Raw genomic sequence first — 12,500 nt, 5'->3', positions numbered from 1 at the left:
GGGAGGTGGGGGTCTGGGTGGGGTCTGGGTGGGAGGTGGGGGTCTGGGGGGGAGGTGGGGGTCTGGGTGGGGTCTGGGTGGGAGGTGGGGGTCTGGGTGGGAGGTGGGGGTCTGGGGGGGAGGTGGGGGTCTGGGTGGGAGGTGGGGGTCTGGGTGGGGGTCTGGGGGGGAGGTGGGGGTCTGGGTGGGGTCTGGGTGGGAGGTGGGGGTCTGGGTGGGAGGTGGGGGTCTGGGGGGAGGTGGGGGTCTGGGTGGGAGGTGGGGGTCTGGGGGGGAGGTGGGGGTTTGGGTGTGAGGTGGGGGTCTGGGGGGGAGGTGGGGTTTGGGTGGGAGGCGGGGGTCTGGGTGGGAGGTGGGGGTCTGGGTCGGAGGTGGGAGTCTGGGTGGGAGGTGGGGGTCTGGGGGGGAGGTGGGGGTCTGGGTGGGGGGTGGGGGTCTGGGTGGGAGGTGGGGGTCTGGGGGGGAGGTGGGGGTGGGAGGTGGGGGTCTGGGTGGGAGGTGGGGGTCTGGGGGGGGAGGTGGGGGTGGGAGGTGGGGGTCTGGGTGGGAGGTGGGGGTCTGGGGGGGAGGTGGGGTCTGGGTGGGAGGTGGGGGTCTGGGTGGGGGGGTGGGGGTCTGGGTGGGAGGTGGGGGTCTGGGGGGGAGGTGGGGGTGGGAGGTGGGGGTCTGGGTGGGAGGTGGGGGTCTGGGGGGGAGGTGGGGGTCTGGGGGGGAGGTGGGGGTGGGAGGTGGGGGTCTGGGTGGGAGGTGGGGGTCTGGGTGGGAGGTGGGGGTCTGGGTGGGAGGTGGGGGTCTGGGCGGGAGGTGGGGGTCTGGGCGGGAGGTGGGGGTCTGGGCGGGAGGTGGGGGTCTGGGTGGGGGGGTGGGGGTCTGGGTGGGAGGTGGGGGTCAGGGGGGGAGGTGGGGGTCTGGGTGGGAGGTGGGGGTCTGGGGGGGAGGTTGTGGTCTGGGTGGGACGTGGGGGTCTGGGCGGGAGGTGGGAGTCTGGGTGGGAGGTGGGAGTCTGGGTGGGAGGTGGGGGTCTGGGGGGGAGGTGGGGGTCTGGGGGGGAGGTGGGGTTCTGGGTGGGAGGTGGGGGTCTGGGTGGGAGGGTGCTGAGTGATCGGGTCAGTTTGGGTGCGTCAGTTTTCACACATTTGTGTCCACGTTGCTGCTCTCCTTTTTCCTGATAGGTCACAATCTGGGAGGCACTGACCAATAGCAGACCTGGATCTAACCCGCCAATCCCGTTGGACGAGGAATCACAGTTAGAACGGTAAAAACCTCCATCTGTATTCTCACTGTCATTGGCTGGAGAAGGGGCTGAATGGGGCCTCCTCCTGTTCCTGTGTAACAGGCTGGAGAAGGGGCTGAATGGGGCCTCCTGTTCCTGTGTAACGGGCTGGAGAAGGGGCTGAATGGGGCCTCCTCCTGTTCCTGTGTAACAGGCTGGAGAAGGGGCTGAATGGGGCATCCTCCTGTTCCTGTTTAACAGGCTGGAGAAGGGGCTGAATGGGGCCTCCTCCTGTTCCTGTGTAACAGGCTGGAGAAGGGGCTGAATGGGGCCTCCTCCTGTTCCTGTGTAACAGGCTGGAGAAGGGGCTGAATGGGGCCTCCTCCTGTTCCTGTGTAACGGGCAGGAGAAGGGCCTGAATGGGGCCTCCTGTTCCTGTGTAACAGGCTGGAGAAGGGGCTGAATGGGGCCTCATCCTGTTCCTGTGTAACAGGCTGGAGAAGGGGCTGAATGGGGCCTCCTGTTCCTGTGTAACAGGCTGGAGAAGGGGCTGAATGGGGCCTCCTGTTCCTGTGTAACAGGCTGGAGAAGGGGCTGAATGGGGCCTCCTGTTCCTGTGTAACAGGCTGGAGAAGGGGCTGAATGGGGCCTCATCCTGTTCCTGTGTAACAGGCTGGAGAAGGGGCTGAATGGGGCCTCCTCCTGTTCCTGTGTAACAGGCTGGAGAAGGGGCTGAATGGGGCCTCCTCCTGTTCCTGTGTAACAGGCTGGAGAAGGGGCTGAATGGGGCCTCCTCCTGTTCCTGTGTAACAGGCTGGAGAAGGGACTGAATGGGGCCTCCTCCTGTTCCTGTGTAACAGGCTGGAGAAGGGGCTGAATGGGGCCTCCTCCTGTTCCTGTGTAACGGGCTGGAGAAGGGGCTGAATGGGGCCTCCTGTTCCTGTGTAACAGGCTGGAGAAGGGGCTGAATGGGGCCTCCACCTGTTCCTGTGCAACGGGTTGGAGAAGGGGCTGAATGGGGCCTCCTCCTGTTCCTGTGTAACAGGCTGGAGAAGGGGCTGAATGGGGCCTCCTGTTCCTGTGTAACAGGCTGGAGAAGGGGCTGAATGGGGCCTCCTCCTGTTCCTGTGTAGCAGGCTGGAGAAGGGGCTGAATGGGGCCTCCTCCTGTTCCTGTGTAACAGGCTGGAGAAGGGGCTGAATGGGGCCTCCTCCTGTTCCTGTGTAACGGGCTGGAGAAGGGGCTGAATGGGGCCTCCTGTTCCTGTGTAACAGGCTGGAGAAGGGGCTGAATGGAGCCTCCTCCTGTTCCTGTGTAACAGGCTGGAGAAGGGGCTGAATGGGGCCTCCTGTTCCTGTGTAACAGGCTGGAGAAGGGGCTGAATGGGGCCTCCTCCTGTTCCTGTGTAACGGGCTGGAGAAGGGGCTGAATGGGGCCTCCTCCTGTTCCTGTGTAACAGGTTGGAGAAGGGGCTGAATGGGGCCTCCTCCTGTTCCTGTGTAACAGGCTGGAGAAGGGACTGAATGGGGCCTCCTCCTGTTCCTGTGTAACAGGCTGGTGAAGGGGCTGAATGGGGCCTCCTCCTGTTCCTGTGCAACAGGCTGGAGAAGGGACTGAATGGGGCCTCCTCCTGTTCCTGTGTAACAGGCTGGAGAAGGGGCTGAATGGGGCCTCCTCCTGTTCCTGTGTAACAGGTTGGAGAAGAGGCTGAATGGGGCCTCCTCCTGTTCCTGTGTAACAGGCTGGAGAAGGGGCTGAATGGGGCCTCCTCCTGTTCCTGTGTAACAGGCTGGAGAAGGGGCTGAATGGGGCCTCCTCCTGTTCCTGTGTAACGGGCTGGAGAAGGGGCTGAATGGGGCCTCCTCCTGTTCCTGTGTAACAGGCTGGAGAAGGGGCTGAATGGGGCCTCCTCCTGTTCCTGTGTAACAGGCCGGAGAAGGGACTGAATGGGGCCTCCTCCTGTTCCTGTGTAACAGGCTGGTGAAGGGGCTGAATGGGGCCTCCTCCTGTTCCTGTGTAACAGGCCGGAGAAGGGGCTGAATGGGGCCTCCTCCTGTTCCTGTGTAACAAGCTGGAGAAGGGGCTGAATGGGGCCTCCTCCTGTTCCTGTGTAACGGGCTGGAGAAGGGGCTGAATGGGGCCTCCTCCTGTTCCTGTGTAACAGGCTGGTGAAGGGGCTGAATGGGGCCTCCTCCTGTTCCTGTGTAACAGGCCGGAGAAGGGGCTGAATGGGGCCTCCTCCTGTTCCTGTGTAACAGGCTGGAGAAGGGGCTGAATGGGGCCTCCTCCTGTTCCTGTGTAACGGGCTGGAGGAGGGGCTGAATGGGGCCTCCTCCTGTTCCTGTGTAACGGGCTGGAGAAGGGGCTGAATGGGGCCTCCTGTTCCTGTGTAACAGGCTGGAGAAGGGGCTGAATGGGGCCTCCTCCTGTTCCTGTGCAACGGGCTGGAGAAGGGGCTGAATGGAGTCTCCTCCTGTTCCTGTGTAACAGGCTGGAGAAGGGGCTGAATGGGGCCTCCTCCTGTTCCTGCAACAGGCTGGGGAAGGGGCTGAATGGGGCCTCCTCCTGTTCCTGTGTAACGGGCTGGAGAAGGGGCTGAATGGGGTCTCCTCCTGTTCCTGTGTAACAGGCTGGAGTAGGGGCTGAATGGGGCCTCCTCCTGTTCCTGTGTAACGGGCTGGAGAAGGTGCTGAATGGGGCCTCCTCCTGTTCCTGTGTAACGGGCTGGAGAAGGGGCTGAATGCGGCCTCCTGTTCCTGTGTAACAGGCTGGAGAAGGGGCTGAATGCGGCCTCCTCCTGTCCCTGTGTAACAGGCTGGAGAAGGGGCTGAATGGGGCCTCCTCCTGTTCCTGTGTAACGGGCTGGAGAAGGGGCTGAATGGGGCCTCCTGTTCCTGTGTAACAGGCAGGTGAAGGGGCTGAATGGGGCCTCCTCCTGTTCCTGTGTAACGGGCTGGAGAAGGGGCTGAATGGGGCCTCCTGTTCCTGTGTAACAGGCAGGTGAAGGGGCTGAATGGGGCCTCCTCCTGTTCCTGTGTAACAGGCTGGAGAAGGGGCTGAATGGGGCCTCCTCCTGTTCCTGTGCAACGGGTTGGAGAAGGGGCTGAATGGGGCCTCCTCCTGTTCCTGTGTAACAGGCTGGAGAAGGGGCTGAATGGGGCCTCCTGTTCCTGTGTAACAGGCTGGAGAAGGGGCTGAATGGGGCCTCCTCCTGTTCCTGTGTAGCAGGCTGGAGAAGGGGCTGAATGGGGCCTCCTCCTGTTCCTGTGTAACAGGCTGGAGAAGGGGCTGAATGGGGCCTCCTCCTGTTCCTGTGTAACGGGCTGGAGAAGGGGCTGAATGGGGCCTCCTGTTCCTGTGTAACAGGCTGGAGAAGGGGCTGAATGGGGCCTCCTGTTCCTGTGTAACAGGCTGGAGAAGGGGCTGAATGGGGCCTCCTGTTCCTGTGTAACAGGCTGGAGAAGGGGCTGAATGGGGCCTCCTCCTGTTCCTGTGTAACGGGCTGGAGAAGGGGCTGAATGGGGCCTCCTCCTGTTCCTGTGTAACAGGTTGGAGAAGGGGCTGAATGGGGCCTCCTCCTGTTCCTGTGTAACAGGCTGGAGAAGGGACTGAATGGGGCCTCCTCCTGTTCCTGTGTAACAGGCTGGTGAAGGGGCTGAATGGGGCCTCCTCCTGTTCCTGTGCAACAGTCTGGAGAAGGGACTGAATGGGGCCTCCTCCTGTTCCTGTGTAACAGGCTGGAGAAGGGGCTGAATGGGGCCTCCTCCTGTTCCTGTGTAACAGGTTGGAGAAGAGGCTGAATGGGGCCTCCTCCTGTTCCTGTGTAACAGGCTGGAGAAGGGGCTGAATGGGGCCTCCTCCTGTTCCTGTGTAACGGGCTGGAGAAGGGGCTGAATGGGGCCTCCTCCTGTTCCTGTGTAACGGGCTGGAGAAGGGGCTGAATGGGGCCTCCTGTTCCTGTGTAACAGGCTGGAGAAGGGGCTGAATGGGGCCTCCACCTGTTCCTGTGCAACGGGTTGGAGAAGGGGCTGAATGGGGCCTCCTCCTGTTCCTGTGTAACAGGCTGGAGAAGGGGCTGAATGGGGCCTCCTGTTCCTGTGTAACAGGCTGGAGAAGGGGCTGAATGGGGCCTCCTCCTGTTCCTGTGTAGCAGGCTGGAGAAGGGGCTGAATGGGGCCTCCTCCTGTTCCTGTGTAACAGGCTGGAGAAGGGGCTGAATGGGGCCTCCTCCTGTTCCTGTGTAACGGGCTGGAGAAGGGGCTGAATGGGGCCTCCTGTTCCTGTGTAACAGGCTGGAGAAGGGGCTGAATGGAGCCTCCTCCTGTTCCTGTGTAACAGGCTGGAGAAGGGGCTGAATGGGGCCTCCTGTTCCTGTGTAACAGGCTGGAGAAGGGGCTGAATGGGGCCTCCTCCTGTTCCTGTGTAACGGGCTGGAGAAGGGGCTGAATGGGGCCTCCTCCTGTTCCTGTGTAACAGGTTGGAGAAGGGGCTGAATGGGGCCTCCTCCTGTTCCTGTGTAACAGGCTGGAGAAGGGACTGAATGGGGCCTCCTCCTGTTCCTGTGTAACAGGCTGGTGAAGGGGCTGAATGGGGCCTCCTCCTGTTCCTGTGCAACAGGCTGGAGAAGGGACTGAATGGGGCCTCCTCCTGTTCCTGTGTAACAGGCTGGAGAAGGGGCTGAATGGGGCCTCCTCCTGTTCCTGTGTAACAGGTTGGAGAAGAGGCTGAATGGGGCCTCCTCCTGTTCCTGTGTAACAGGCTGGAGAAGGGGCTGAATGGGGCCTCCTCCTGTTCCTGTGTAACAGGCTGGAGAAGGGGCTGAATGGGGCCTCCTCCTGTTCCTGTGTAACGGGCTGGAGAAGGGGCTGAATGGGGCCTCCTCCTGTTCCTGTGTAACAGGCTGGAGAAGGGGCTGAATGGGGCCTCCTCCTGTTCCTGTGTAACAGGCCGGAGAAGGGACTGAATGGGGCCTCCTCCTGTTCCTGTGTAACAGGCTGGTGAAGGGGCTGAATGGGGCCTCCTCCTGTTCCTGTGTAACAGGCCGGAGAAGGGGCTGAATGGGGCCTCCTCCTGTTCCTGTGTAACAAGCTGGAGAAGGGGCTGAATGGGGCCTCCTCCTGTTCCTGTGTAACGGGCTGGAGAAGGGGCTGAATGGGGCCTCCTCCTGTTCCTGTGTAACAGGCTGGTGAAGGGGCTGAATGGGGCCTCCTCCTGTTCCTGTGTAACAGGCCGGAGAAGGGGCTGAATGGGGCCTCCTCCTGTTCCTGTGTAACAGGCTGGAGAAGGGGCTGAATGGGGCCTCCTCCTGTTCCTGTGTAACGGGCTGGAGGAGGGGCTGAATGGGGCCTCCTCCTGTTCCTGTGTAACGGGCTGGAGAAGGGGCTGAATGGGGCCTCCTGTTCCTGTGTAACAGGCTGGAGAAGGGGCTGAATGGGGCCTCCTCCTGTTCCTGTGCAACGGGCTGGAGAAGGGGCTGAATGGAGTCTCCTCCTGTTCCTGTGTAACAGGCTGGAGAAGGGGCTGAATGGGGCCTCCTCCTGTTCCTGCAACAGGCTGGGGAAGGGGCTGAATGGGGCCTCCTCCTGTTCCTGTGTAACGGGCTGGAGAAGGGGCTGAATGGGGTCTCCTCCTGTTCCTGTGTAACAGGCTGGAGTAGGGGCTGAATGGGGCCTCCTCCTGTTCCTGTGTAACGGGCTGGAGAAGGTGCTGAATGGGGCCTCCTCCTGTTCCTGTGTAACGGGCTGGAGAAGGGGCTGAATGCGGCCTCCTGTTCCTGTGTAACAGGCTGGAGAAGGGGCTGAATGCGGCCTCCTCCTGTCCCTGTGTAACAGGCTGGAGAAGGGGCTGAATGGGGCCTCCTCCTGTTCCTGTGTAACGGGCTGGAGAAGGGGCTGAATGGGGCCTCCTGTTCCTGTGTAACAGGCAGGTGAAGGGGCTGAATGGGGCCTCCTCCTGTTCCTGTGTAACGGGCTGGAGAAGGGGCTGAATGGGGCCTCCTGTTCCTGTGTAACAGGCAGGTGAAGGGGCTGAATGGGGCCTCCTCCTGTTCCTGTGTAACAGGCTGGAGAAGGGGCTGAATGGGGCCTCCTCCTGTTCCTGTGCAACGGGTTGGAGAAGGGGCTGAATGGGGCCTCCTCCTGTTCCTGTGTAACAGGCTGGAGAAGGGGCTGAATGGGGCCTCCTGTTCCTGTGTAACAGGCTGGAGAAGGGGCTGAATGGGGCCTCCTCCTGTTCCTGTGTAGCAGGCTGGAGAAGGGGCTGAATGGGGCCTCCTCCTGTTCCTGTGTAACAGGCTGGAGAAGGGGCTGAATGGGGCCTCCTCCTGTTCCTGTGTAACGGGCTGGAGAAGGGGCTGAATGGGGCCTCCTGTTCCTGTGTAACAGGCTGGAGAAGGGGCTGAATGGGGCCTCCTGTTCCTGTGTAACAGGCTGGAGAAGGGGCTGAATGGGGCCTCCTGTTCCTGTGTAACAGGCTGGAGAAGGGGCTGAATGGGGCCTCCTCCTGTTCCTGTGTAACGGGCTGGAGAAGGGGCTGAATGGGGCCTCCTCCTGTTCCTGTGTAACAGGTTGGAGAAGGGGCTGAATGGGGCCTCCTCCTGTTCCTGTGTAACAGGCTGGAGAAGGGACTGAATGGGGCCTCCTCCTGTTCCTGTGTAACAGGCTGGTGAAGGGGCTGAATGGGGCCTCCTCCTGTTCCTGTGCAACAGTCTGGAGAAGGGACTGAATGGGGCCTCCTCCTGTTCCTGTGTAACAGGCTGGAGAAGGGGCTGAATGGGGCCTCCTCCTGTTCCTGTGTAACAGGTTGGAGAAGAGGCTGAATGGGGCCTCCTCCTGTTCCTGTGTAACAGGCTGGAGAAGGGGCTGAATGGGGCCTCCTCCTGTTCCTGTGTAACGGGCTGGAGAAGGGGCTGAATGGGGCCTCCTCCTGTTCCTGTGTAACGGGCTGGAGAAGGGGCTGAATGGGGCCTCCTCCTGTTCCTGTGTAACAGGCTGGAGAAGGGGCTGAATGGGGCCTCCTCCTGTTCCTGTGTAACAGGCCGGAGAAGGGACTGAATGGGGCCTCCTCCTGTTCCTGTGTAACAGGCTGGTGAAGGGGCTGAATGGGGCCTCCTCCTGTTCCTGTGTAACAGGCCGGAGAAGGGGCTGAATGGGGCCTCCTCCTGTTCCTGTGTAACAGGCTGGAGAAGGGGCTGAATGGGGCCTCCTCCTGTTCCTGTGTAACGGGCTGGAGAAGGGGCTGAATGGGGCCTCCTCCTGTTCCTGTGTAACAGGCTGGTGAAGGGGCTGAATGGGGCCTCCTCCTGTTCCTGTGTAACAGGCCGGAGAAGGGGCTGAATGGGGCCTCCTCCTGTTCCTGTGTAACAGGCTGGAGAAGGGGCTGAATGGGGCCTCCTCCTGTTCCTGTGTAACGGGCTGGAGGAGGGGCTGAATGGGGCCTCCTCCTGTTCCTGTGTAACGGGCTGGAGAAGGGGCTGAATGGGGCCTCCAGTTCCTGTGTAACAGGCTGGAGAAGGGGCTGAATGGGGCCTCCTCCTGTTCCTGTGCAACGGGCTGGAGAAGGGGCTGAATGGAGTCTCCTCCTGTTCCTGTGTAACAGGCTGGAGAAGGGGCTGAATGGGGCCTCCTCCTGTTCCTGCAACAGGCTGGGGAAGGGGCTGAATGGGGCCTCCTCCTGTTCCTGTGTAACGGGCTGGAGAAGGGGCTGAATGGGGTCTCCTCCTGTTCCTGTGTAACAGGCTGGAGTAGGGGCTGAATGGGGCCTCCTCCTGTTCCTGTGTAACGGGCTGGAGAAGGTGCTGAATGGGGCCTCCTCCTGTTCCTGTGTAACGGGCTGGAGAAGGGGCTGAATGCGGCCTCCTGTTCCTGTGTAACAGGCTGGAGAAGGGGCTGAATGCGGCCTCCTCCTGTCCCTGTGTAACAGGCTGGAGAAGGGGCTGAATGGGGCCTCCTCCTGTTCCTGTGTAACGGGCTGGAGAAGGGGCTGAATGGGGCCTCCTGTTCCTGTGTAACAGGCAGGTGAAGGGGCTGAATGGGGCCTCCTCCTGTTCCTGTGTAACGGGCTGGAGAAGTGGCTGAATAGGGCCTCCTCCTGTTCCTGTGTAACAGGCTGGAGAAGGGGCTGAATGCGGCCGCCTCCTGTTCCTGTGTAACAGGCTGGAGAAGGGGCTGAATGGGGCCTCCTCCTGTTCCTGTGTAACGGGCTGGAGAAGGGGCTGAATGGGGCCTCCTCCTGTTCCTGTGTAACAGGCCGGAGAAGGGGCTGAATGGGGCCTCCTCCTGTTCCTGTGTAACAGGCAGGAGAAGGGGCTGAATGGGGCCTCCTCCTGTTCCTGAGTAACGGGTTGGAGAAGAGGCTGAATGGGGCCTCCTGTTCCTGTGTAACGGGCTGGAGAAGGGGCTGAATGGGGCCTCCTCCTGTTCCTGTGTAACAGGCTGGAGAAGGGGCTGAATGGGGCCTCCTGTTCCTGTGTGACAGGCTGGAGAAGGGGCTGAATGGGGCCTCCTCCTGTTCCTGTGTAACAGGCTGGAGAAGGGGCTGAATGGGGCCTCCTCCTGTTCCTGTGTAACAGGCTGGAGAAGGGGCTGAATGGGGCCTCCTCCTGTTACTGTGTAACAGGCTGGAGAAGGGGCTGAATGGGGCCTCCTCCCGTTCCTGTGTAACGGGCTGGAGAAGGGGCTGAATGGGGCCTCCTGTTCCTGTGTAACAGGCTGGAGAAGGGGCTGAATGGGGCCTCCTCCTGTTCCTGTGTAAAGGGCTGGAGAAGGGGCTGAATGGGGCCTCCTCCTGTTCCTGTGTAACAGGCTGGAGAAGGGGCTGAATGGGGCCTCCTCCTGTTCCTGTGTAAAGGGCTGGAGAAGGGGCTGAATGGGGCCTCCTCCTGTTCCTGTGTAACAGGCTGGAGAAGGGGCTGAATGTGGCCGCCTCCTGTTCCTGTGTAACAGGCTGGAGAAGGGGCTGAATGGGGCCTCCTCCTGTTCCTGTGTAACGGGCTGGAGAAGGGGCTGAATGGGGCCTCCTCCTGTTCCTGTGTAACAGGCCGGAGAAGGGGCTGAATGGGGCCTCCTCCTGTTCCTGTGTAACAGGCTGGAGAAGGGGCTGAATGGGGCCTCCTCCTGTTCCTGTGTAACAGGCTGGAGAAGGGGCTGAATGGGGCCTCCTCCTGTTCCTGTGTAACAGGCTGGAGAAGGGGCTGAATGGGGCCTCCTCCTGTTACTGTGTAACAGGCTGGAGAAGGGGCTGAATGGGGCCTCCTCCTGTTCCTGTGTAACGGGCTGGAGAAGGGGCTGAATGGGGTCTCCTCCTGTTCCTGTGTAACAGGCTGGAGTAGGGGCTGAATGGGGCCTCCTCCTGTTCCTGTGTAACGGGCTGGAGAAGGTGCTGAATGGGGCCTCCTCCTGTTCCTGTGTAACGGGCTGGAGAAGGGGCTGAATGCGGCCTCCTGTTCCTGTGTAACAGGCTGGAGAAGGGGCTGAATGCGGCCTCCTCCTGTCCCTGTGTAACAGGCTGGAGAAGGGGCTGAATGGGGCCTCCTCCTGTTCCTGTGTAACGGGCTGGAGAAGGGCTGAATGGGGCCTCCTGTTCCTGTGTAACAGGCAGGTGAAGGGGCTGAATGGGGCCTCCTCCTGTTCCTGTGTAACGGGCTGGAGAAGTGGCTGAATAGGGCCTCCTCCTGTTCCTGTGTAACAGGCTGGAGAAGGGGCTGAATGCGGCCGCCTCCTGTTCCTGTGTAACAGGCTGGAGAAGGGGCTGAATGGGGCCTCCTCCTGTTCCTGTGTAACGGGCTGGAGAAGGGGCTGAATGGGGCCTCCTCCTGTTCCTGTGTAACAGGCCGGAGAAGGGGCTGAATGGGGCCTCCTCCTGTTCCTGTGTAACAGGCAGGAGAAGGGGCTGAATGGGGCCTCCTCCTGTTCCTGAGTAACGGGTTGGAGAAGAGGCTGAATGGGGCCTCCTGTTCCTGTGTAACGGGCTGGAGAAGGGGCTGAATGGGGCCTCCTCCTGTTCCTGTGTAACAGGCTGGAGAAGGGGCTGAATGGGGCCTCCTGTTCCTGTGTGACAGGCTGGAGAAGGGGCTGAATGGGGCCTCCTCCTGTTCCTGTGTAACAGGCTGGAGAAGGGGCTGAATGGGGCCTCCTCCTGTTCCTGTGTAACAGGCTGGAGAAGGGGCTGAATGGGGCCTCCTCCTGTTACTGTGTAACAGGCTGGAGAAGGGGCTGAATGGGGCCTCCTCCCGTTCCTGTGTAACGGGCTGGAGAAGGGGCTGAATGGGGCCTCCTGTTCCTGTGTAACAGGCTGGAGAAGGGGCTGAATGGGGCCTCCTCCTGTTCCTGTGTAAAGGGCTGGAGAAGGGGCTGAATGGGGCCTCCTCCTGTTCCTGTGTAACAGGCTGGAGAAGGGGCTGAATGGGGCCTCCTCCTGTTCCTGTGTAAAGGGCTGGAGAAGGGGCTGAATGGGGCCTCCTCCTGTTCCTGTGTAACAGGCTGGAGAAGGGGCTGAATGTGGCCGCCTCCTGTTCCTGTGTAACAGGCTGGAGAAGGGGCTGAATGGGGCCTCCTCCTGTTCCTGTGTAACGGGCTGGAGAAGGGGCTGAATGGGGCCTCCTCCTGTTCCTGTGTAACAGGCCGGAGAAGGGGCTGAATGGGGCCTCCTCCTGTTCCTGTGTAACAGGCTGGAGAAGGGGCTGAATGGGGCCTCCTCCTGTTCCTGTGTAACAGGCTGGAGAAGGGGCTGAATGGGGCCTCCTCCTGTTCCTGTGTAACAGGCTGGAGAAGGGGCTGAATGGGGCCTCCTCCTGTTACTGTGTAACAGGCTGGAGAAGGGGCTGAATGGGGCCTCCTCCCGTTCCTGTGTAACGGGCTGGAGAAGGGGCTGAATGGGGCCGCCTGTTCCTGTGTAACAGGCTGGAGAAGGGGCTGAATGGGGCCTCCTCCTGTTCCTGTGTAAAGGGCTGGAGAAGGGGCTGAATGGGGCCTCCTCCTGTTCCTGTGTAACAGGCTGGAGAAGGGGCTGAATGGGGCCTCCTCCTGTTCCTGTGTAAAGGGCTGGAGAAGGGGCTGAATGGGGCCTCCTCCTGTTCCTGTGTAACAGGCTGGAGAAGGGGCTGAATGGGGCCTCCTCCTGTTCCTGTGTAACAGGCTGGAGAAGGGGCTGAATGGGGCCTCCTCCTGTTCCTGTGTTCCGGGCTGGAGAAGGGGCTGAATGGGGCCTCCTCCTGTTCCTGTGTAACAGGCTGGAGAAGGGGCTGAAGGGGGCCTCCTCCTGTTCCTGTGTAACGGGCTGGAGAAGGGGC

The 12,500-nt window shown here is 61.2% G+C and overlaps 1 protein-coding gene across 1 annotated transcript in view; it reads left to right on the top strand.

The window, feature by feature from the left end:
* The window catches only part of LOC140406583 (ankyrin repeat domain-containing protein 13D-like), a 30,893-nt gene that overhangs the window by 16,623 nt on the left and 1,770 nt on the right, over positions 1 to 12,500 (top strand). The window contains exon 3 of the mRNA XM_072494583.1: positions 1,173 to 1,255. Coding sequence (XP_072350684.1) covers positions 1,173 to 1,255 — 83 coding nt within the window. The remainder of the gene's footprint in view (positions 1 to 1,172; positions 1,256 to 12,500) is intronic.

Source organism: Scyliorhinus torazame, unplaced genomic scaffold (genome assembly GCF_047496885.1).
Source record: "Scyliorhinus torazame isolate Kashiwa2021f unplaced genomic scaffold, sScyTor2.1 scaffold_673, whole genome shotgun sequence".
Lineage (NCBI taxonomy): Eukaryota > Metazoa > Chordata > Chondrichthyes > Carcharhiniformes > Scyliorhinidae > Scyliorhinus > Scyliorhinus torazame.
The sequence above is the reverse complement of the archived record's forward strand: the minus strand, read 5'-3'. Positions and strand labels throughout refer to the sequence as shown.